Source organism: Hibiscus syriacus, unplaced genomic scaffold (genome assembly GCF_006381635.1).
Source record: "Hibiscus syriacus cultivar Baekdansim isolate YM2019G1 unplaced genomic scaffold, ASM638163v2 tig00109945_pilon, whole genome shotgun sequence".
Taxonomy (NCBI): domain Eukaryota; kingdom Viridiplantae; phylum Streptophyta; class Magnoliopsida; order Malvales; family Malvaceae; genus Hibiscus; species Hibiscus syriacus.
Genome location: NW_024062535.1, coordinates 339,532 through 366,507, shown reverse-complemented (window position 1 = coordinate 366,507; position 26,976 = coordinate 339,532). Strand labels below are relative to the sequence as shown.

At 32.4% G+C, this 26,976-nt stretch overlaps 1 protein-coding gene across 1 annotated transcript; it reads right to left on the bottom strand.

Annotated features, from left to right (window-relative positions):
- Window positions 1-814: 814 nt before the first annotated feature.
- Window positions 815-2,617, bottom strand: LOC120210908 (reactive Intermediate Deaminase A, chloroplastic-like). The gene is made up of 6 exons (XM_039209558.1): window positions 2,594-2,617; window positions 2,044-2,107; window positions 1,416-1,531; window positions 1,183-1,227; window positions 1,024-1,097; window positions 815-923 (listed from the first exon to the last, which is right to left on the bottom strand). Exons 1-6 carry the CDS (start codon window positions 2,615-2,617, stop codon window positions 866-868), a joined length of 381 nt encoding a protein of 126 aa, XP_039065489.1. The 3' UTR covers window positions 815-865.
- Between the last annotated feature and the right edge of the window lie 24,359 nt (window positions 2,618-26,976).

Below are 26,976 nucleotides of genomic sequence, written 5' to 3'. Positions count from 1 at the left end.
GCAAGTTTTTGAAAGTTTAACTAAGGCGAGTGCCAAAAACAGATGCACTTTCTTTGTTTAAACCTATTAGATATAGTGACAGTTTCCCGACAGCAACATCGTCTACTCGAGTGTGAACCTGTCGATCAGTTTCGTACAATCAAAGATGGGAGTTGAAAGGAAACATGGAATAATTTTACTTTAATGGAGAAGATTTAACAGATAGAATTCAAGTGAATAGGACAAGAAACTACCACCCAACATAATCTCAAGAAAATAAGATGATAGTTGTAGTGGAAAACATTACCTTGGACAGAAGATGCAACAACATGAAATGAGTAGATACGCCGTCATTTTTGAGAACCGCTGTAAGATGCCTGAACAAAGCTTCCCTTATCTCTTTCACCAAATGTGGCTTTGGCAGGAAGAACGAAGATTACAAGGAAGAAAGATGAGAAACATAACAGAAACCTCACTAGACAATAGAAGTATTGAACTGAAAACTAGTCAGCCTAAGAAAGAAAAATGCAGAGCAATCCATATATCTCTCCTGTAGAGAACCTGTTCTCTATTTCCATTAAAAGAAGGTGAAAACATAGAAATTAAATCAAATTAAGCACCACTGTGAACATATAACTTTTGAAAATAATTTCGACACAATGTTTAGATTAATGTGTGACCTAAAACAAGTCATTTGATTGCAAAACCCAATGTATACCATATGAGAATTCAAGGGTTAAGCATATTGCACTTTATTAACTCATTCAAATACTAAGTTATATAATGATGAACTAGTTTTCATTTATAAATTTTGTATATGAATACAAGGTTTAAGATAAACTGGTGAAACCATATAATTTTGAATGAAAAACGGATTTCAACTTTTTTACTCACATTTTGCATAGATCTCATTTACTTTCTTGAAGTCTTTCAAGTCAGCTAGCCTGCACAAAGGAAGCACAAGAACCAAATAAGATCTTATTAATTTTTTATTATCAAACCTTCTCAACATATAACAAACAAAAACGGAAGCAAAAATTGTACATAATTGTTGTCTTAACCACCGAGGAATAGTCAACACCACCATCTTTCAGTATTTCACTCATATTTTTTAGTAACTATATAATCACAAAGAAAATTAAGTCACTAACATGCATTTAGCTATAAAATTATGAAAAATTAGTTCACATAAAAGTAAGATACCTGCTTGGTTTGATCTTCTACAGTGTCTGAGATGAACTTTCCAGTCTATAATAGAAAACCAATACAAATGATAAACACAATGCATATATAACTGAAACCTAGGATCTATCTCACCTGAACTCTTCATTTTCCCTAAAATATACATATTCGACACATTTACTACGAGTCCAAGTAAAATAGGCTAGGAATGAAAGCTTAACATGTGAAGAACATTTAATGAACATGCCACAAACCTCTGGAATAAGACCGAGAACACAAGAGACAAATAGAAGATTATTGTCCTTGATGGCCTGAGAATATGGTCCCAATGTTGTAGGAGTTTTTTTAGTCACCACAGCCTCCTTAATCCCTACAATTAAAAACATAATCACAATCCTTAGGTGCATCTAATAAACCCATAATGCCTGACTGTTTAATTTTTCCTAACACGAACATGTTCATATCCACACTCACATTTGGTCCAATGAAACAACCCTTTAAGAAGAACACACCCATTTGTATATATTTGAATCATAGCATTAGTAAACCCTTAACAATCCTCATAGGCTATTGTCCAAAGGCTTCCAAACACAACGAAATAAAATTACAACGAAATCAAATATAAATTCCCCAAATTTCTCTTACAAAAATGACTAACTGACAAATTATCAATTAACCACTATAAACCCAAGGCCAGATGTTTCACAAGTCACAACCCTATTCTTTCCCCTTCATGTTCACTTGATTGAAACCAACACTTTTTACGACTCGATTAAAGCTAAAATGAAAAACCAAACGAATTAGCCCATTTTCAAAAGCAATCCATCAAATCCAAATCAAACAGTAAAAAGAAACCCATTATTAGTGATGTTTTTTTGTTACCAGGAGAAGTGAAGAGACTTAAGCAAACAAAAGGAGAGTCGTTTCTTGAGGAGGCTCGCCATAACTGGAGAAAAAAATCTGAAACACTTCAGAATTTGAATATCCTTTATCTATCAGAATAACTTGCTAAAAGGTAATAAACCATCAATTGTTAAAATATATTATCAGAATAGTAACTAAGGAATTTATTCTCTAGCATTAATTAAAATATAGTCATACAAGTCATTGTATAGAGCCATTACATAGTGCATTTTTCCCTCCTATGCAACATTTATAAGATTTATGGTTTTAAAAAAATATAGAATATAGGGAAAGAGAACAATTGTATGAAGGTCAGACCATTACATGAACTAGTAGTAGTATCAACCATTAAAGGTGACATCAGTGAATACAAATTCAAAAACTCGCATACATATTTAATCATGATATTGATTAAAAATGAAAGAAAAACGAAAAATATATAGGGGCTTCAATATCTAACATGTTGGATAACATCAAAAATAGGAAAGAACACATCTGTATCATAATTGCTCATCTTGTTTTGTAGTACCGAAGTCAATCTCTCAAACCCCATTCCAGTGTCAACATGCTTTGTTGAAAGAGGTTTTAGAGAGCCATCACTTTCCCTATTAAACTGTATAAGAGTAATGCATGTATCAGTGGAAAACCTTATTGTTGTTGAAGGCTTGCATGAAGAATAAGGGTATATGAAATCCAAATTAAAATTCAGGATAAGTTTTGAAGTATACAAGGTGCACCAAGAATAGTTTGGTTTATTGGCAAAGAAGAATAAAATTGAATAATGTAAAGAAGGATTCTTAATATACACTCAATGTGGCAGAAAATTTAGAAAATTTAAAGACTTATCATGGCCACACGTCACACACACACACACACAAACATCAAGGGAAAAAAGACTCAAGGGAAAACTTACTTTGCAACCAAACGGCAGTAAACGTCCAAGGGGTAGAAACTTAAGCCATAAATCTCTAGCTTCATTATCAGGAGGAAGACCAACTTTTTCATCACCACCAAAGTAAGTGGCATAAATACGATCTGTAGGCAGGCCATAAACCTACAGTTCCATAAACAAGTTTGAAAATTGGGTGGAAAATCAACATATCAACAATAAAAACAAACACCCAGCATTCCAAACCCAAACTGATCAAATCATTAACAAATTAGATGTACAAACAGAATATTATCCAAGATATGACAAACACACATTCATAAAATATTTATGTTTTGCAATGACAATAACAAAAAAATACATAAAATATATACCTTAGTGAGGAGTTACCAAGCCCACTCAATTTCCTCTTTCTTGAAATAGTCCCTAAAAGACCAGTTCCCTAACATTTCAAAGAAGGTATGTTGATAGGTGTCTTTTCCTATGTTATCAAGATCATTATGTTTCCCGCCCGCTCGAATACATGTTTTAGTGTTGTACGCCCTGGTGAGCTTACTCATAGCAATGTTTGGATCCACGGTCCCCAAGAAAATCGGCTTGTACTAGTTCATACCTATCCAGTCACCATTAAAGAAAATTGAATCAAGATATTTTTAACCCAAGTTTAGTGAATTTCGACAGTACCATAAAAAAAAGTCTGATATCACAGAGCTGAGAGTTAAAAGTTGCGAAATGATACTTCTTAATTTGTACGCAGATCAACAAAACAAATATTTGGAAAAAAAATATATAGCCAAAACAAAGAGCAAACTTACAAAACAAACAAGAAGAAGAGGGTCAATTTATCTGTTTAAAGTTGTAAATGCAACTAAACAGAAAACCAAAGAAAATAAATCGTATCGGCATTAGCGAACAAGAGAGTGGGATCATTGTGAGGATGAGGCGGAGGGAGAGACGGTGGCGTGGTGGAAGAGACGGATATCATCGAGTTCATCAGAGGAGAAATGGGCGGCAGAGGTTGGGGATTCAAACTTGGGCCTAACAAGAAGAAGAGAATCGGGATGAAAAGCAGGAGAGAAAATGAGAGAATGAAAGGAGTGGAAAACATTAGTCGTGAACTGATTATTGAGGGGGGAAGAAGCGGGAAAATGAAAATTATGGGGGAAATTAAAAGATGACTTTTAGAGATGACACACAATTAAAAAGTGTACTCCGTGTTGTTGCAAATTTTTTGGATTATGACTATTAAATATGACACACATTATTGTAAGTCATAAATCATTAAGATTTTAAGAAACTTGACATTTTTTTATGACACACATTTTGTGCAAGTCATAAATTAGTGTGTGTCATCGTTCGTGTGTCATTAAAGGTATATTTTCTTGTAGTGATTGTTATGTCCTTTGCGCAGAAATTTTCAAGAACATTTATTAAAAAATGGGTGTGGAAAGCATTGCTTGATCGAAGTAGTGTGATCTGACACAACATTCAAACGAAAAGCGAATTTGAAATAAATCGAGTTTATTTTTATAAAAATGATAATTAATTCATTTTTATTTTAATTCAATTGATGCAATGCTTGTTTCTTTAAATAGTAAGCTATTTTATGCAATTATTGATATTCAAATTACATTTGATTTGTGTTTCTTGATAACGTTGATAGGGGACATTTCTCATAAATAGGAGAAATAGATAGGATAGCCTTCCCATTGGGGATGTGCAAATCATGTGATTTCTTCTCAAATTAAGGAATGTTCCCTAATAATTAATTCGAAATAAATTAATTAATGTTCAATAAAATGATCAAACTTTAAATATTGATTCAAATTTTTTAATTTCCACCACGATAACGTACAAGCGATTAGGTACTAATTTTTGGACATTGTGGGGTGCTAACCCTTCCCCACGTATTATCGACTCCCAAACCTAAAAGGAATATTTGACAAGTGCTAATCAGTTTTTTTTGTCTTAAAAACGATTTTTCTTAAAATTGTTTAAAAGATGTTTTTAGGTGTTCGACCTACATAACCTAAAGGCCAATGGCGACTCCAAATCAATTTAATCAAAATAAAGACAAAAATGAAAATTTTCCCAAGTAAGTCATAATTGACCCCAAGTTGTGAATTAGATACCATGCGGATATGATTATTTTCTTGAAATAAATCATTTTGGGTAGAAAGCATGCCTAGATAGGATTGTTGTTTAATAAAAGCATGTTTGGGTAGATATGATGATTGGGTAGGTGTTATATTTATCTTCAAATAACATCTTTTAATTCTATTGATTATCTTTCTTGAACTAACTCATTTCTTCTCTTTTTTGTGTCATTTTCACATTTGTTTTACATTGCATTTCATTTACATGACATAATACGAAAGTGTTGATCCGAAAGGGGATATTTAAGTGAAAATTTTCACAAGAAGAGATAAAAGTTTTCAATCAAACATTCGCATACACAGACATACACAGAGGGCTAAAAGAAGTTCAGAGAGAACAAGAAGGAAACTTTCTTGAAGATCATGCACCATTCAAGACCGGAAATATGATCTATTGATACGAGAAGTAATATGGTAGTAGAATCTTATATACAATCATTCTATTGCTAATCACCAAGGAGTGACACGTGACTTCAGCACCATAGGGGCATTAACTGAGTTAGGTTACAAAGCATTTGAGGGGCATAATTTTCAAAGAGGAAGCTCCGAGATGAAGCATCGACCCCTTTCAAACTCAATGTCTAGGCAAAATCATCTCTATAAAATGGACTATCTTGTAACATGAAGACTTTTATCTCTGATGAAAACTGTTATATGGTAGTCATCGTTGGGATCAATATTTTTTGTATTTGCATTTGCATCTTTGCATTTCACACCTGCATTTCATTTATTTAAGCATTTTCATATGCATCATTCATGAAAGTGTGGGGATTAATTAATGGAGAATTTGATGGCAGTGGTCCTAATCACGTGACATAATGGAAGCAAAATTCGAAAAACTGAAGAAAGAACAGGAAAAGAATTTGCAAAGAATGTAAACATATTAAGAAGTTTAGGGCATTCCGCTGAGAATTATATGCCATTGAAGCAAAATGTCCAGAATCTGATTGATTCGAGGTCATGGATGTTTGATGAATAATGGGACATTCTGATTCTAATCAAGAAGATATCTTTTCATCTACCATGAAGTTTTCTTGCACTTGCATTAAGAGCATTGTTTTGTTTGAAGTAGTTTTTATCATGTCTTTAATATTTGCTTAAATATTTTTTAAATATTTTGATGATTGAACTTATGCTACCTTCTAAGGTTGTGAATAATTAAACGAGTTTTAATTTTTTAGTTATTTGAATATCGAATGAATTACAAATTCTTTTAGTTCTTGAAGAATTGTAGATTTCTGACATATGGCAAGATTAGACATTTTTTATATCATCTAAAATAAAAAATAAAGCCTCCCGATTCTATACCCGGAATAATTCATGGTCACTACCAAAGAACAAAATTTTGACATTACCTCTCTTTGATACTTTGAAATATTGTCTTTATCTTTTTTGAGACATGAAAAGTCATACCCTTACCTTTCGTTGTGACAATTAAGTCACATCCTCATCTTTTGAGACACAAAACCGACATTTTTCTACCAATAAAACCTAAAAGCAATGAGTACAAGATGTTTACTTGCACAAGAATGGTTCTTCATGAGAAACAAGATAGAGCATTTCGAATCAATTTTTTGAAGATGAGTCTAAACAATTGAGACATGCTAGAAGTAGGAAGAATAAAAAAAAGAAATTAATTCAAAATAATTCTATCATGTAGTAATTAATTGTTTTCATTTGAATAAAATTAATCCTGAATATATATCCCCTTGGGGATACATCTTCTGCATGGACTTCCGTGTATGAAAAGATAAACGGATTTCTTTCATTTATCCATTCACAAAAAGAGAAAATATATCCTTATTGTCCCCATTTGAGCCTGAATTATTTTTCTTCTGATTTAACCCTAACCAAGGATCACCCTCCACACTGGGGGAAAAGGTAAATGAAATCTTCTCCCAGGTGTGAAGACCATCAATTTATGTTGTTCTGAAATAAAGTGCGAAATAACATGGAACTGCAAAATAGATCAAATGCAAAGTGCGGAGATCAAATCCAGTCAAGAACAACGAAAGAAGTTCCAAATGCAAGAAATAAAGAGGATAAGAATGCTCTCAAAGCAATTAAAGTACTAAACTTATCCAATAAATTCATATTAAAGAAAAAAAATAAAAGCAAAAAAAAGAGAGGAAGAAACAAAAAAAATAAGAAAAGAGAAAAAAATAAGAAAAAGGGAAAAGAAATCAAGTATTTCAAAACAAGTGACTCATCGAGCTTCAAGTCACAAGATTGAGCAAGTATAACTAGTTCAAAGATCCAGAATCAATTCACGAGAAGATCATGGAATATCAAGGGAAAATAACAGACACATACGAGCATATTCAAATCGAGAAAGAAAAGATTGAAGACAACATAACGAATTATTCCTTGGTTCAATAACCCTTAAACATTTGTTTGGGCTTATTTACACATTTCTTTCATCAACGTGAACCATAGCCTACATTACGTGCCTAAAAAGTCCCTTCTAATCATACATAGATTTCTAAATAGAATAGACCATCTTCAGATTTTATCCCACACATTAGGATTAATCTTTTATTTACAAAATGTTTTCTAAAATATTTAATGCGTGATAGAGAGGGTTTAAGAAGTAAACTTTTGGATAACGTCTTGAAACCAAAGGAGGATTCGAGTTAAAAACCTAAAAAGGTTGCTCGAATATGAAGATTTTACAGCAAATGTATAGGAGGAGATCTCACAAATCCCTTGATAAGACATCACACAACCCGAATGTGCTAATGAGAGCTGAGATCCAGAAAACACTTCCAGTAGATGAGCATAAAAGCTACTCTATCAGATCAGTGAACATCAAAGAAACGAGAATGTCAGATCTTGACCAAAGACAACAACTCGACGCCCTATACTTTCCAGACTTAACCCTACCTCAAAGATAGCATTAATCATGATACTTGTCAAATAGCTATAATTTTTGAAGAATTAAAAGTGTAATTAATTCTTTGATATCTAATGAATTCTTTGATATCTAATGAATTCTTTGATATCTAATGAACTCTTGTTTTATGATTTGTCTCAATTGTGAACCCAAAGTAAGGGGCATGATTTTTCAAAACTTTTTCATCAAACTTTTTCACCTTTTAAAATAAAAGAGGAAGAAAAGCATTTTCAAACAAGAAAATCTCTCTGGAATATAGCTTGAAAATTGGCACATATCTCCCAAACAGGGAAGCTCTTGCTTAGAATCAGTACTGGAGTAAGAAATGATAAATATTGGGGCATTATTGACGGCCCATATCATCCAGGAATACAAGATCATTGAATTGAGTACACATTTATTTTCAATGAGATAGAAAGGAGTGAAGATTGAAAATGATGAAGCAGAGACAGTGGAGCTTACTATATATGATTGTTTTGCCAACCATCACAACATATAATTGTATCATGCTGATGATTTGATGTGCATTAATATTGAAGCCACAAAAAATAATGAATGCTTCTTGTACCAGTAGTTACGAAGTTGAGCCAATGTTCAGTTCATAAGGGGTTTCTAAATCCCAATTGGGATGTTGTGTTCTATCTACACCAATATCAAAAGTGGATAACGGGGAAGTTCTCTTTCCTCTAAATAGGCAACAGAGCTTTGAAAAAATCAATACAAAGCTTGGAGAGATGAATTCGATGTTAGCAATTGAGAAAATACATTCAACTTCGATTTTGATTATCTCTATGGCTCCAACTACCATCCTTGGCATGGATGTACAATAAAACTTGTCAGAGAACATGAATGTTCTGTCAGATTTTACGGTGGGATGAAAGCTTTATTGGAATTTTACACAACTTCAGACAGGGAAAGCCAATTTTATTAGGGGAACTCGTTGGGGCAATAAGTAATTGACACGAGCAATAATTACAAGAGTGCACTCTGATGAAAAATAAAGACAACTGAATCAGGAAGAGAATGAAAACTGCTCGTGCATCACAGATTAAGAAAACATACATCAACATAAACATAAACATCACATGAATTTGCACCTTTGCATCATACATTCATCATCGCATGCAATAAAAAAACTTTGTCTCCCCTCTCGTGAGGATGCCTTTATAATTTCTTTTGAGAAACTAATTTCGTCTTTCTCAAGATTGTTCATCTAAGAACATCAATCTAGTCTTTCTTAAGATTTTTTTCCCTGAAATCCTTATTTCATTTTTTAAAGGACATTTTTCTCCTCTCACGATGATATCGCCTAATTCTCTTTTCTCAAGATCATTTTATCCTCTCATGAGGACAAAGTCAAAAAGTCATCAAATCAAATACATTAAATAAACTTCATCTTAGCATCTATAAAAACATCCAAGATAGTCATTCATAAATGCATCATTTTTATAGATCTTTCAGGAAAGAAAGAATTAGTAACAACTAGATCTCCTCAACACGAGAGAACAATATCCCCATCAGATTTGACATTGAACAAATCTCCTAGAGCAACCCGATATCTTCACCATGTAAGAGCAGTGTCGTTTTCAAAACCATATTATCTTTAGACAATTAGACTTCCTCACCAATAAGGAACAACATTGTCTTTAGATTCACAATCCTTCAAGAACTACTAGTTTTCCTCTCCAAAAAGGAACCATGTCGAATCAAAACTGTCAAAGTACGGCTAGACATACTCAATATAAAGGAACAGTGTCATCCACCGACCATATCTCCTCAACAAAAAGGAGCAGTGTCATCCTCAGACAATCAGAATTCCTCAACCCGAAGGAACCATGTTGTCTCCAAATTATCCAAATACTTCTAGACGTCCTCAACATGAAGGAAAAATGTCGTCCACCGACCAGATCTCCTCAACGCAAATAAGCAGTGTCATCTTCAGATAACCAGACTCCCTCAACACGAAAGAACTATGTTGTCTCCAAATCTTCAAATACGACTAGATATCCTCAACATGAAGGAAAAATGTCGTCCACCGACCAGATCTCCCCAATGTAAAAGAGTAGTGTCATCCTCAGAAAATTAGACTTCCTCAGAGCGAAGGATCTGTGTTGTCTCCAAATTATCCAAATACATCTAGACATCCTCAATGCGAAGAAATAATGTTGTCCACCGACCAGATCTCCTCAATGCGAATGAGCGGTGTTATCCTCAGACAATCACACTTCCTCAACGCGAAGGAGCCATGATATCTTTAAATTATCCTGATTGACCTGACTTCCTTAATAAGAATGAATGTCATATGAAAGCAACCATAACTCTTCAACATGGATTAGCAGTGTCATCTTTAACACCAAATTATCTCCAGATTGACCCGATTTCCTTAGAGAGAATGAACGGTGTCGTTTTCAACACCATATTATCTCCAGATTAACCCGACTTCCTCAACCAGAAGGAACATCGTTATCTTCAGCAAACAATTTACCTGAAAGCGACCAGAACTCTTCAACATGGATGAGCAGTATCGCCTTCAACACAAAATTATCTCCAGATTGACCTAATTTCCTCAATGAAAATGAACAACATCATCTTCAGCAAATAATTTACCTAAAAGCAGCCAGAACTCTTTAACATGGATGAGTAGTGTCGTCTTCAACACTAAATTATCTTCAGATTGACTTGACTTCCTAAAAGAAAAGAAACAACATCATCTTCAACAAACAATTTACATAAAAGTGGCCAAATCTCTTCAACGTGAATGAGTAGTGTCATTTTCAACCTCAAAATTACCTCCAAAAAGAATGTCATCAACAAACAACGATTATTCGAAGAAAGGGGGTCGATCGAAGAGAGAGAAGAACTCATCCGAATTGAAGAGTGAAAAGTTCATAATAAGAAGAATTCGAATCTCGAGACTTGTTGACAGTCCAAAAGATTGGTGCTTTATGTCTTTTCTTTATTCATGTTTCACAGCAATGAGCAAAAAGAGGTAACTGTAATCACTATTTTTTGTCCTAAAAACACACCACAACCATACCTGCATAGCAACACCATCCCTAGCCATGCTGCTGCCACCACCAACTCAACTGTAGCCACATGGCCCAATCTCCAACACTCCACACTACCTCCATGCCCTGCTAGCAACCTCCTAACAACCTCCTAACTTTATCAACAACTACACAACCAAATAAGCATTTTTTATAATTGATATTTTTACACATGTAATGGGGGATAAAAACCCCAAATAAGTGTAAAAGTGGTCCCCAGATTTCTCTCTTGTCCCCTTATTTTCAAGAAAAAAAATTATAATATGGAGGATAATCATCCTTTATTCGAAAGAATATACCGAAAAAAAAGTAGTGAGCATTCTTATTTCATTTTTCTACCTTTTTTTTGCTTTCTTTCTTCTTTTAATTTCAAACTAAACAAGACAAAGCACAGAAAATAAGAGAGGGAAGGGGTTTTCTTTACTTTTATTGTCAGCCCTTATCTTCAGTTTGGGAGGTTGTCGGAGTTATAGAAGCGTAACGGTCGGGGTTTGGTTTAGAGTTATTTGAGAGAGTCAATATTTTAGGAGCCTTTTAGTATTTGAGTCGTTTAGGTTTTGGGGTAGAGAAGAAATCAAGGCTTTTCAATTCATCTAGGGTCTGTGGAGCCTCCTCGGTGATGGCTAACAGCGTTTGGAGTGGTAAACGACCACCAATACTTGGTGGCTGATATTGTTTTTGAGGTCTCGACCTTCTCGGCTATAAGGAGATAATAGAAGATAAAGAGCTTTCGTTGAAAACTAAAAAGAGGGGGGTTTAGGATTATGTTTTTTAAACTTGTAAAATTAGGTTTATATTAAAGTTTTGGGTTATTTCCCCTCAAGCCCCTCTAGTTTAGACGCATATTTCCATTTTGGTAACTAATTTTGGGCTAATCACCATTTAGGTCCGCTTAGTATTTTCATGGTTGTACATTATAATCATTAGGGGTTTTGTTTCATTCATTTTTTTATGATTTTAATATCATGTTTGCATTCATTTTTATTTAGTCATCAGTTTATATTCTGATTTATTTGAAATTGGCTACTAGTTCTTTTGCTATTTTATTTTAGTCGCTATAACTTTTTTATTTATTATGAATTTGACATGGAAATTATGATTTATTCAATTCGGTTACTCATTTACATTTTATTTATTCTAATTTTGATATAATGATTTTGTTTATTTACATTTGACCATTTTATTTACATTTCGTTCATTTTGATCAGGATGCATTATTCTGCTTATTTACAATATAGTCATTTGTTATGTTTCTTTTATTATTTCAAATTGTTTGTTGATTTTTATTTTTATTACATTTTAATGCCTTATATAAAATAAAAATATTTGAACCAACCTTGTGGTAACCCGATCCGGGGTACGATCCACATTATTATGGTACAGACTCTACTAATCGCTAACTTGTTATTTATTTATTTTAATTTGTAAAATATCTATTTGTCAATATTGTTATGTCCCTTTCGCGAATATTTTCAAGAACACTTATTGAAGAATGGACATGGAAAACATTGCTTGATCGAAGTACTGTGATCCGACACGACATTCAAACGAAAAGCAAACTTGAAATAAATCAAGTTTATTTTTATAAAAATGATAATTAATTCATTTTTATTTTCATTTAATTGATGCAATGCATATTTCTTTAAATAGTAAGCTATTTTATGCAATTACTGATATTCAATTTTCATTCGATTTGTGCTTCTTGATAACGTTGAGAGGGGACATTTCTTGTATAAAGGAGAAAATATATAGGACAGCCTTCCCATTGGGGGATGTGCAAATCCTGTGATTTCTTCTCAAATTAAGGAATGTTTCCTAATAATTAATTCAAAATTAATTAATTAATGTTCAATAAAAGGATCACACTTTAAATATTGATTCAAATTTTTTAATTTCCACCACAACAACGTACAAGCAATTAGGTACCAATTTTTGGGCGTTGTGGGGGTGCTAACCCTCCCTCACGCGTAATCGACTCCCGAACCTAAAAGGAATCTTTGACAAGAGCAAATCAATTTTTTGTCTTAAAAAATGATTTTTCTTAAAAAAATTTAAATGGCGTTTTTAGGTGTTCGACCTACCTAACCCAAAGGTCGATGGAGACTTCAAATCAATTTAATCAAAATAAACACAAAAATTCAATTTTTTCCAAGTAAGTCGTAATTGAGGGCTTTCATCAAAAACTTATTCGTTCGTAAAGAAAGATATTATGGCAAAATTCAATTCAACTTCAATTTTATACAAAACCCCTAACATATCTGTATCATTTATATACCATTTCCAATGGTTTTTTATCACTTTTCAAGCATATAAATGATTCAACAACATCAACTACATCATAATCCAACCTTAGAACATCAAAACCTGACATCCCCTTCATCTATCCAATTCAAAAACTTAAGGTTTCAAGCATGAAAATCATGAACAAATAATACCAAATGATATAGAATTTCAAGTAGAATAATTTTTTATTTCATGTTTTCATCCATATTTCTAATAATTTGACTTAAAAATCAGAAAGGAAATTTTTCCTTACCTAAGGGAAGCTCACGACAATGGAGGAGGAAAATGAAGTCTTGAAAATTCCTAAAAAAAATCTATGTCATTTGTCATGTTTTTAATATAAATGAATTAAAAATTCATTTAATGTTAAATGATCATTTCACCCTTAGAATCTAATGTTTATTACCAAGCCACGTGTCCATTTTGTTCATCTATAAGTCAAAGATGAATCAACAAATTAATAGCTTCCAACTTTGGCCTTGAAATTTCCCAAAATTAAAATTTTGCTAATTTTATCCGATAGTCCCAATTTAACATGGAAAATCAACTTAAATCTAATGATTCATATTAAATTCTTCTATTTTAAGGCATGGAAATGACATTATTAACATTTTCTTATCATTCTTTAAAATATCTTGAATATTCGATTCGATCTGATTATCAGAATTTTTCCCTAACTTTATCGCTTTATAGTTCTTAATACAAATTTCGGATCAAAAATCCGCGAAAAACGAAAATGCCATTATTGGGAGGGTAAACTATCCCTTTACGGAGTTAAAATATAACTTTTAAAAAGTACAATTTGATCCCTAAACTTTGTTAATATTTTATAATTTGACCACAAATTTTTCAATTTATTCATTTTGATCAAAGGCCAAATTTTGGGGTATTTTATTAGTGTCCTAAATCCCGTTACATATAAATTATTTGTATCCCAAATCCCGTTTCCATGCATTGTGAGGTATTTTATTAGTAGAGAACTGAAAAGGAAAAGGTGGGTAAACACGTAGCCATTGTCCTTTAGTAAAATAGAAATAATTAAAGAGTTAATTGAAGCGGTGGAACAATTGGCAGTACCTCTTGTTTCACTGAATTGTCGTAAGAGGGTTGATGGAGATGCAAGAACCTTCTGGTTCAGCATATCACGTGACTGAAACATGAAGAATGGGGCAATGCCATTTAACAATGTGGTCCATTAAACTGCAGCATTCATCTAACTCCACATGGAAAGAACAGAGGCCTTTTCACATCTACCGTTACATATAAGGACCGAAAATTTTATATTACAAAGTTAAATTTTTAAAATTCTAAAAATATAAACTTATAAATTTTTTAATATATATACATATATTATTAATAAAATATAAAATATATAAGAATTTAAAGTTTAAAAAAAAAAAACAACTCTCTCAATCACTTCTTTTGATCAAGCTTGATTATGGCGTGTCTGATTAATTTCTCTCTTTTCTTGTTTTCTGTATGGGATTTATTAGTTCGACAGGTTGAATTGGTTTGATTTACACCAGATCGATGTAGAGTTAGAACTTTTCATTGATTATTTTTTGGTTAGAAAAAATACGATGAGGTTGATTATTTCATGTCTGACGGGCAGTACCTGTATGTGAAATTGAGCAGGCAAGCCAGAGAAGAAAAGGAATTTAATGACGAAGTCCATGCAATTTCAAAAGGAATATAGTGTAAAAGAAAGTTGCCTCTGCCTCTCAACGACTTTCTGTGTGTCGTGATTACCTCAAGTTTGTGTTCTCTGTGGATACAACAATTGAATAGCCATTAAAGCTTATGGTATCACTCGTTATGAGGGATTGATGATTTGCATAAAGTTTGAGCATTCTAAATGAACTCAACTTGTTTGAATGGGTTTATGTTCATCTCTGTTTTTTCTTTTGGGTAAATTACACGGATGACCATCGAATTATGACTTTTGATCACCAACGATCAAACAAGCCACCCAATTACAGAGGTGGTCAAATTAGCATAATTATATATTTGGTCTTTAATATTTATAAACAGTATCAATTCAACCATTATTTTAATTCAATTAAATATATTCAACCTCCATTTCAAATGCATCATGTGTCACTATATGATTTGAGGGTGAATTTAATTAATTTTAATATTTTAATTAAATAAATTTTCCCACCAATACAATTATTTACATTATAAGGGAAAACATTTGATATATATAAAGGTTGGAGGGATTTTTGCTTTCTCGGTAGTTTTTGCTTCTTGCTCGAGTTTCTCCTAATTCCAGGTGTTCGGTTGTTGTATCGATTGGTCGATCGATCTTTCATCAGTCCGTTTTTCAGCAGATCTAAGTTCATCAGTTATTTAGGTTTTATCTCTTCAATTTGTTGATTACTTCTCTTTCGACTTCTGATTTGTTGCCTCTCGCTTCGTGTACTCATCTCTGATCTCTAGTATTTTTGTTTCCATTTTTTTATCTTCTCATCTTACTGCTGTTCAAATTGATGATTGTTTTTGCTGATTGATCTTGTTTTTGTTGTATTTCTTATGCTGCTCTTGTGCCTTTGTTAAGATTTGTGTCCTGCTCTTTGTTTTTGGTTTGCTCTGTTTGGTTTTCTTCTGGTGCAATAGGAGACACTGATATTGTTACCACTATTTTGACTAGATCTGAATGTTTCTGACTATAATTTTGAAAATATCTAGTTACATATCTCGTTTGCGTTGTTTCTATATGCTTATGTTTGTTAGTTTTTCTGTAATTTTTTCAGATCTTATTGTAACTGCATTTTTCTTTAGTGAATCGTGAGTTTTTCTTTGAAATATAGCTCTAATTCTTCTTTGACACTCTTTCCTATCATTTGACACTCTTTAAAACTTGTTCTTTTTCATCAAATCTTCTATCTTTCCCATTTTCCTATGCTTTTCTTTCAAAATTAAGATCTGGGTGTGTTTCATTTTGTGATTTACGGTTCAATTTTTCTTTTCTTTTTTTGCTTCTGGGTACTATTCTTCCTTTTTCCCGTTCCCCTTGTATTTAAATTTGTTGGAGGAATAAAACTGCAGTTAAGTGTTTTCTTCTACGTTTAGTTTTACTGTTTAAGCTTGAAAATACTACTTGTTTTTATTGATATTTTGTTTTTAGCCTAGTTTCAGTACAAGAAAACATGAATTTTTCTTGTTTTTGTTTCTGATTTGAGCTCTCGATTTGATTCTTTGGTGACAATAAGCCATTTTTAATATTTACCTGGACTGTTTAAGCTTCAAAATATCTACTTCTTTACATAGATCTTTTGCCTTCCCTTTTAACACTAGGCTTTTAGCAATAATAATAACAATAGTATTTTATAAATTAAAATCCTATTTAGTAACCAACTAGGTTTCTTAGTACCCATCAATTCTCTAGCATTTTATTGGTGCATCTTCTGTCTTTTTTGGATTCCTTTTTCATAGTTCCTCAGAGCTTTGGCTATAGATGATTACTTGAGGTCATGTCATTCTTTTAGATCCCATAGGGCGTATAGGGGGTAGGCTCGACATAGTGATGTCAAGGAGACTAGACTTAGAGTTTGTACGTTGAATGTAGGCACATTAAATGCTAGGCTACTAGAACTGACCGACGTACTAAATAATAGGAAAATAGATTTTGCATGTTTTCAAGAGACTAGGTGGAAAGGGGCTTGCGCCAGAGAGTGTAACGGGTATAAGTTGTGGTATTCAGGCGTAGATAACGCTAGAAATGGGGTGGGTATCTTGGTATCCTCTAAACTCAAGGAAAATGTAGTTGAATTTTGTAGATACTGTGATAGGATCATGATGATTAAGGTTATTATAGAAGAGGAAGTGATGAATGTCCTTTTAGTGTACGCCCCATACGTTGGCCTAAGGGAGGGAGAGAAACGTTTCTTCTGGGATTTGTTAGATGATGTACTTAGGAGCATTCTGGAGGACCAAAGAGTTTTCATAGGGGGAGACTTCAATGGCCATATAGGTAGTGAAATCGAAGGGTATGATAGTGTTCATGGGGGTTTCAGTTTTGGTAGTAGGAATGAGGAGATGCGTATATTGCTTGAATTTGCTACTGCACACGGTATGGTGGTCACTAACTCATTCTTTAACAAAAGAGATGTGAACTTGATTACGTTCCATAGCGGGGGACATTATACCCAAATCGACTATATCCTGGTTCGAAGTCGGGATTGATGGGCTTGTATTGACTGTAAGGTGTTCCCTAAAGAGGCATGTGCATCACAACAAAGATTGTTGGTTTTGGTGTTCCGTGTACGCCACGGGCGAAGCACTCATAGGAGGGCTACACTAGGTAAACCTAGGATTCTTTGGAAGAACTTACATGGAGCGACAGCTGATGACTTTAGGAGTAAGGTTTTGTCTCATACTGGTTTTAGAACTACAAACTCAAATAATACAGATATGTTATGGGAAAATATGGCAAATTCCATCAGAGATGTGGGTAAAAACACCCTTGGGTTGTCGACAGGGAAGGCCAAGGAACATAAAGAATCGTGGTGGTGGAACGACGAAGTCCAAAATAAGGTGAAGACAAAGCAAACTTGCTTCAAGGAGTTGCTACAATGCAATAACGACGAAGAAAGATCGAGAGCTAAACAAAGATACAAGGAGGCAAAGCGGGAAGCCAAGAAAACAGTGGTTAAAGCAAAGGATAAGGCATGCAAGGAAATGTACAAGAGATTAGACTTCAAGGAAGAACAAAACAGCATCTTCAGGCTTGCAAAATCCAGGGAGAATAGGAAAAATGATCTAGGTAACATTAGGTTTATTAAAGACAACAATGGTGTTCTTTTAGTGAAAGATCATGATATTAAGAGGGTTTGGGGTAGTTACTTCTTTGGTTTATTTAATAACGGTGCCTCTCTCTGTAGAGATAGTAACGTTGATGGGTCAACCGACAATCATACTACGGCCAATGGCTGCCCTACAAGTAGGATTGGAATTGAGAAAGTCAAAATGGCCCTTAGAAAGATGGGGAGGGACAAAGCTATCGGTCCAGATCAAATTCCTATCACTGTGTGGTTGACCCTAGGAAAAGAATGAGTTAAGTGGTTGACCAACATCTTTAATATTATTTTAGAGTGTGCCAATATGACAGATGAGTGGAGAGAGTCTACGATGATACCAATCTATAAGAATAAAGGAGATCCCCAATGTTGTGGTAACTACAGAGGTATTAAACTACTCAGTCATACCATTAAGCTATGGGAAAGACTGATAGAGGCTAGGTTGAGACAAGTTACTAGGGTTTCGAAAAACCAATTTAGCTTTATGCCAGGCAGGACTACTACGGAGGCGATTCATCTACTTCGAATGCTTATGGAGAAATATAGGGGAAAAAATAGAGACCTTCACATGACGTTCATTGACCTTGAGAAGGCGTATGATAGTGTACCCCGTGATATGATCTGGAAGACCTTGGAAACGAGACGGATCCCAACTACTTATATCCGGGCGATTCGTGATATGTACTGTAGATCTACTACATACGTCAGGACTACAGTTGGTGACACCGAGGCTTTCCCGGTGGAAATCGGACTCCACCAGGGGTCGGCTCTTAGCCCTTACATCTTCTCCTTGATTATGGATGACATCTATTATGCAACACCAGACGGTGTTCCATGGTGTATGCTTTTCGCTGATGACATTGTCCTAGTTGCTAAAACAAAAAATGAGCTAAATATTAGACTTGCTACCTGGAAGATTGCTTTAGAAGAAAAAGGTCTAAGGATCAATATTGAAAAGACATAATATTTATGTTCAAACTTCAATGGGAACCAAAACGATGAAGATGTAGAAGTATGCATCGAAGGACGTGTTCTCCCCTCAAAGGATTGTTTCAAGTACCTAGGGTCTATGATACATAAAGATGGGGGTGTAGATGATGACGTTACACACAGTATAAAGGCGGGATGGCTAAAGTGGAGGGCTACTACTGGAGTTTTGTGTGACAAGAATATGCCTCTAAAACTCAAGGGAAAATTTTATAGAATGGCAATGAGACCAGAGCTGCTGTATGGATCAGAATGTTAGGCAATCAAGAAGGATCACGTAAGGAGGATGGAGGCCGCAGAAATGAGAATGCTTCGATGGGCATGTGGTAGGACTCTGTGGGACATGACACCAAACTCTGCTATTAGGATATCCTTGGGGTGGTGCTTGTATCTAAAAAATTGAGGGAGGGAAGACTACGGTGATTTGGGCATGTCCTTAGGCGACAACCGTCGGATGCGGTCAGGAGGGTAAAGTCGATTACAGTCGACGGTGCCAGAAGGAGATGACGACCTAGGAGGAAGTGGGTTGACTGCTTGAGATCTGATTTGAAGGATTTATCCTTTACCGAGGACATGACCTCTGATAGGAAAGTATGAAGACTTAAGACCAGGGTAGCCGAGTAGTGTGGGTCAATAACCATAGGATGTAGCATCTATGTCTTCTTTTTAATTGCCTTTGTAGTAATTTCCATGACCTCTACTTTTTATACGTTTCTGTCATTGGAATTTATGAAGGCTTATAACTAGGGTAGCGGAGTAGTGTTACCATAGTTTAGGTTTTAATCCATTTTGACTTTATTCCTTCTCGCAGCTTGTTATCGCTGACTTCTACATATCATTCTCTTCATGTTTCCTCTTTTAAATTTAGTTGGGACTTACGTTTCTGTCTATATGCAGAGATTTTTAGGCAGGGATTTATTTCCAGGGATTACTTCCTATTACAGACGCACATATGAATTACTGCATATGAAGACTGTTCAAATATGTATGTATGTATTTATTTATTTATATATGCATTGTATTTTATCTGTATTTTTAATTTTCTAACTGACGGAGGTCTTCCACGGAAGTTGCTCTCAACCTGGTGTTGTGGGCAGCCTACTAACCTACCTCTCCCTTACCCCCATTGCATATGGGAATAGGGTTTTGTTGTTATTGTTGGAGGGATTTGAACCAGTGACCACCCAGAGTCCATTTGCAAGCTTTTGACAACAAACCAAGCTAGTTCAAAATTGCAAAAATGCTTTATATATTGTCTTTGAAGTTATTTCGCACATGCATTTATAAATTATATTAAAAAATAAAGTATAGAAAATAATTTATATAAAAATAAAAATTAATATTTTATTTAAATAATAATATGTGAGTTTAACAAATATTTATATCACAAAATATTTTAATAAAATTTATATATTATTATTTTTAAAAATAATTATAGAAAATAATTTAAAATTATTAAACTCGTTCTTATTTTTAAGTCTTACATTAACTATAAGTTGTGTGTGTGAAATAACTTCAAACACAATATATAAAGCATTATATAATTTTAAACCAATTAAACTTGGGACAGTGGCAAAAGCTTGCCTAGGAACACTATATGGTCCCTAGTTTGAATCCCTCAAGTCCCGTTATATTTCTCAAATGTTTTCCCTTTACACATGTAGTGGCATGTGTCACCACCTAATTGATAGAAAATTTTATTTAATTGAAATATTAAAATTAATTAAATTCACCCTCCAGTCATATAGTGACATGTGACACCTCCGAATTGAAGGCGAATTTATTTAACTGAATTAAAATAGTGGCTAAATTATACAGTGTATAAATATTAAAGGCTAAATATATAATTATACCAATTTGACTTAACATCCATGTCACCACCTCTGTTAAATATTAACAGACAATATCTTAAATGAACCATTTAAATAGTTGGGTGATCTGTTTGATTGTTTTCAAATGTTGGTGTTCATAAAGGTTTATGACCATATTTCGGTTGTGACCCGTGTAGTTTACCCTTTTCTTTTTGGTTTGTGTTTTTAACTATTTTAAAATTGCATTTAAATTACTTGTGTTAAATAAAATTCTCTGACGGTGACGGGTGAACATCAAACAAATAGCTCCACAAATATGAAAACCACTCAATATAAAAGATAATATTACTGCGTAATTATGTAACACCTATAAAGTAATTTTAGTGATACACAAATATTTTTATAATAAATTTTAAATTTAAATAATTACATTTATATAATATATAATTTATTAATTAATTAAAAAATTTAAAATAAATATTATCTTATAAACATTTAAATTTTTTTGTAAAAACTCCCTCTTACAAGATTTGAGAACAGTCACAACTGCAACAACAATAATAATAATAATAATAATAATAATAATAATAATAATAATAATAATAATAATAATAATAATAATAATAATAATAATAATAATAATAATAATAATAAAAAAAAAAACCGCAACAACTACAGTGGGGTTGGGCGTTTTTGCTGCATTGAGTCCAAGCAAACCCTAAAGACCTACTGCAGGAGTCCGTACGAGAATCCTTGGGATAATTGTTATATTTTTATTTAAATTGATAATCATGTTATATTTTAATTATAATGATCATATATATATATTGAGAATTAAATTGATTTAATAAATAAATATTTTTTATGATAAAATTATAGAATAAATTTTATGCAAGTATTTTATGGAATAAGAATTTTATGGTTGTTATTCATAGGTTCGAGTAACAATAACTATAGTAGGATTGAGAATATTTAAAATATATATTATTTTATAATCACTTTGACTTAATTAAAAAAAGTGAGAGATAATTATTTTAGAGATATATAATTTGAAAATATGTAATTTTTAAAATTTATGCTATAGAGATGACTTTGTAGGATATCCAGAGATTGATTTAAGATATTTCAGATTTTGGGATAAAAACTGAATTTTAGGATGTATAAAAAAAAGCGTATATTTATACAATTTATGAGCTTTACCTTTTATAGTATATTATTTCTTCTTATATGAATATAAATAAATAAAGACAAACAATATTAATTCTCATCTCTTACAATATCTTAGATATTAATATCGTTTTGAATTATGTTTTTAAATTTCTAACGAAATGAAGGTGAAGGAAAAACGGATTCCAAAATAAGAACAAGAGTGAAAAGTTCGCTAATTTGCTGAATTACTCCACGATACTGTTCCAGGAAGATTAAAAATTGGGATTATAAAATATAAATTGGAATCATATTTGTTCAGTATTTAATTTATAATTACGTTTAAATACAATTTTTAATAATTTTTATTCTATTTATTAACGACATGACTTATCTCTGTTCTTAGACGATGTAAGAAATTTATGGATGAAGCAGTGCATGAGAATATATATTGTTTCATTCGTCAATAATTTTTATTAATCCTTAAGCAATAATTAAAATTTTAACATGATAAATAATATCAACAATCAACGAAACTTTAAGTATGGGTGGTTATAAAAAGTAATTTATTTGAAGGAAAACCTAAACAATTTCAGATAGAATTAAACAGTTACAAGCCAGATTCAACCAAAACTGATGGCATCTCCGATATCTTGCTTTCGGAATTCTTATCATCGAAACTGAGACCCAGCTTTGAAATATCAAACTCGCTTGAATTCCTTCTTTTCCCCACTTCCAATACGTATTGTTTGCCGCTTTTACAGTTCTTCGACGTTTTCTTAACGGCTGCGATTAACTTTCCGTCGTCGAGGACGACTCTGTAGACGGATCCGTGACTGCCTTTTCCCAGGAAGCAGTCAGAAGAAAAGCCATTGGTGGCGAAAAGAAGATCGGCGTAAGGAAACCTTCGGATTTCGGGCTTGTTTTTGTTTAGTTTTTTTTCCACAATAATAATCCCAGTTACAAGGATCGCAAACTTTAATGGATGATTCTGCGTCGCAAGAGAGGTAACCCATGAGTGAGATAAATGGAGGAGATTGTTTGATCAATCGACAAAATGGTTAACGTTTTATCCTGGTCATATCAACCACCAAAGTGTTTTAAATTGTGTACGATTTACAGCTTTGGAAATGTGAAAGCAATCAAAGGTTGAATTTTTTTAATATATTTTGGTGATTATTGATTTTCGCCAAGCAAACGTTGGAGACTTTGAGTGGAATTTCTCGGGGGGTTCAAAGAAGTGGGGTAAGGTGGGCTCGATCAACTTTTCGGGTAAAGTAATATTTTAGGTCATATTTATTTTTCTGTAATTGGTTTTTCATTTTTTTAGTGTTAGATTGATAAAAAAAAGTAATTAATATAATTCATTTCTTTGGTCAATTGATTTTTTTTTTCTGAAAAATGATTTATCTTTTAATTTTTTGTAAGTTATTTTATAAACGTTTTACTTCAAAACATAAATTCTCTAAATATCATAATTTTATATATTTAATATTAATATATGGTTTCAGTATCACTTTAATAAAATTATTAATTATTAAATTGTTATATTTATTAATAATTTTAATAATATTATATTATATTTTTATTGTTATAATTATATTATTGTAATTTATAATATAATATTTTCATTTTAATAATATATGATAAATTATTAATAAAAGTAATATTATTTATTAATTTCATAAAAAATATTTCATAATTAAATATTTAAAATATACTCTTTAAAATAAAATATCATATTTTTACTTCAATACTATAATTTTCAATATTTCAATAATATTATTATTATAATGGGTAATTAATAAAATTAATAATATATTATTTTTATTTTAATAATTAATTAATATGATTTATAATAATTTTATTTTAATAAAATATAATAATCTTAATATTTTTTTATAAAATTATAGATATAATATTTTAATAATAATATTGATATAAATAATATTAAATAAATTATCTAATATTTTAAAAAATATTATTATTTTGTAAATAAACTAATATTATTTATTGCATTTGATGTTTTTAATAAATAATTTTTAAAAATTTACCAAGCAATGGAAAATGAATTACATAATATCATCCAAACACCGTAAGATGATTTCCATAAAATGTAATTCATTTTACAGAATTCATTCTCTGGAATCTATTTTTCGTGAAACTAATAGGCTTGTATCTAAAATTGTGGAGTATATTATTATTATTATTATTATTATTATTATTATTATTATTATTATTATTATTATTATTATTATTATTATTTTGATATTTACTTTTTTTATCTAGTTTTATCTTTGAATTTTTAATTTTGATATATATCATCATAATTTATTCTTATTGTATACACCTATTTTTGTCCAGTCAATTTAATTCAAATAGTAAGAAAATAATGAGTCTAATGTTGATTAGAATATCCCTTTGAATTTCTTTCTCTCTCTCATGTAATATACTATCTATGGTATTGATATGATTGATTTAATGGGGATAAGGTTTATATACTTTTAATCTAGACCGTTGATGTAAATAATCTAGGCCATTGGATGTAAGGAGGCTCAACTATGAATAGATGTGTTCTCCATCACTTTAGACACAGAAAAAGAGAGAGAAAGGAGAAAAGAGAGAAAAATGAAGTCAAAGTGTTCTATTATTTTTCTTTTTGCTTGTGTTCTTATTGTTTCGATCGCTTGGCCACCTTTTTTCCGAAAATTGTATCGAAGAGAGAACCAATGAATCAGGAAAATACTTTCAAATAGATATTCATCTATCAAACATTCCTTGAGGTTTCTCGATAAAAAATGATGGTGGATCTTGAATGAAAATTTTCTTTTTTATTTTTTTTATTCAATTTAAACGATGGAAAAAGATTTTTTTTTTTAAATTTTGGATTTTATATTCGATTAAACGACCTGAGAACCCGATCTAGATTCCCTAAGGGATATGTACTTTTAATGGATAGGGGATAATTCATGTCGCATTCCCCACTATTTTCTTGAAATTTCTATCCAATTCTGTCACACCCCAAATTAGGGCCTAAAATTGTCTTAAAATTTATTTCAATTAAATTGAAATTTTAATTAAATTTGGGGACCAAAGTTAAAATTTGCTTAAATTCATATCTAAATTTAGAAAGTGTAAAAAACTAAAGAACCTATGGCATAATTTTACAATTTTCCTTTTTAAGGATTATATAACCCCAAATCTAAGAAGTTTCCTTATTTATAAACCTCATTATCTCTTCAAGCTTTCCTCTTTTAGCAAGAAACTTCAATCGATGTTTCATCGCCAACCGTTGTTCTATTTTCGACACCTCTCACACCATCGTGTTCCTCGTATCGTCCAGAGTCCAGCGGTCTTCATCTTGTCTCCGTTACCGCCAGCGTGTGAGGGATGAGGAAGATCAAGTTTTTGACATTGCAAAATTGAGCTCTTCACCATTCACTGCTATGAACCGAGCTTGGTAAATGTCTCAAAACCCCTTAAAATGCATATAGGAATTTTTCTGTATTTTTTCGACCCCAAAGGACCTGCATGCACCCCCACGCACTACTGCTGCGCGTGGAGAAGGTCTACCTCCTGGTAGGCTTCTAGAAACTGCCCGACCCGACCTGTCTGTCTGACTGACTTGGTCCAGCCAGAACTGAACCGATCAGCCGTTGACTGTTGACCGACAACCGTTAACTGACCATTGATCGATGACCGCCGTTAACGTTTTTTTGAAAACCTTCATCTTGACATTTTTCTACGTCCTGAGTCCGATTTTGCGATATGTTTTGCCAAATTATGACCCGAAAGCCTCAAATCGATCCCATTAATCCAAAAATGCTTAGTGTTTTTTTATAATTTTTTCTTATTTATTTGAGGTTTGAATATGGAATTAATTTGGGAGTATATTTTATTGAAGGTTCTCGTATTTCTCTTGATCGAGGATCGATTAGATCCAGTTCTTCCCGTCTGTTAGATCCGCTCGATCCGGGTTCTTCGAGAGTTACTCGTAGGTTTCTCTAAATTGTTTAAATAGAGACTATAATGATTCATATTAGGATTCTGATATAGATTTTCCAATTTATAGGACCTAGAGCTGTCGTTGATCGTGATCGACAGACTCAGTACTAGGCTTCCTTATCATATTACTTAGACCAGTACATGTGTGTTTCCTGATGGTGTTACATTACTTTTTTAAACTATTTATTAGAAATGTTTTAGATTTCTGATGACACTGAATATTTTTATGACACAATACCTGATTTTTTTAATAATGTTTATCTGATCTCTGGTTACTATATTTTTGTATTTGATTTCTGAGTATGGAATATCTTCATGCTTTAATGGATTAAACTACCATTTTCACTCGAATATATACATGTTTATTACTGTTATTGGGGGTATTATTGGAGGAAGTATATCAGGCCTAGTTTATAACATGTATGACCTTACCGTAGGCTCACGTGCTTTCTACACAAGGTAAGTCCTTACAGAAGGTCCTTATACGATTTGTATAAGGCCCTTACCGAGTGTACAAGTGGGTGTATGGTTCTGGGAAACCTACACATTCTGGTGATCGGATGAGGGTAGTGTTCATATTTTAAAACATGTTTGAAGAATTGATTTTTACTGAAGTAATTTATATGTATGTTTTTATACACCGTAAGGAGTACACTGGGTTTTTAGCTTATTATGTTAATTTTAACATTTTCAGATAGTCTCAGACCATAGGCTAGCAGACTTGGCATTAAGAGGACCTACTAGTCTTATTTTTGTACAATTGTATATCTCTATATGCCTTTTGTTATACTTTGGTGACATGTGTTTTTGCTATTGTCTTGAAATATCTGTATTATTGGTATTTTGTTCTGTATTTGTTTTATAAGATTTTCTTATATATGTACATATATGTTTAT

What these genes read in the sequence shown, in the direction of transcription:
- LOC120210908 (XM_039209558.1), bottom strand. Translation starts at nt 2,617, where the DNA reads ATGGGGTTTGAGAGATTGACTTCG. An exon ending in AAGTCTCTTCACTTCTCCTG is followed by an intron (nt 1,532 to 2,043) that starts GTAACAAAAAAA and finishes TTTTAATTGTAG; the next exon opens with GGATTAAGGAGGCTGTGGTG. An exon ending in GTGGTTAAGACAACAATTAT is followed by an intron (nt 924 to 1,023) that starts GTACAATTTTTG and finishes TCCTTTGTGCAG; the next exon opens with GCTAGCTGACTTGAAAGACT.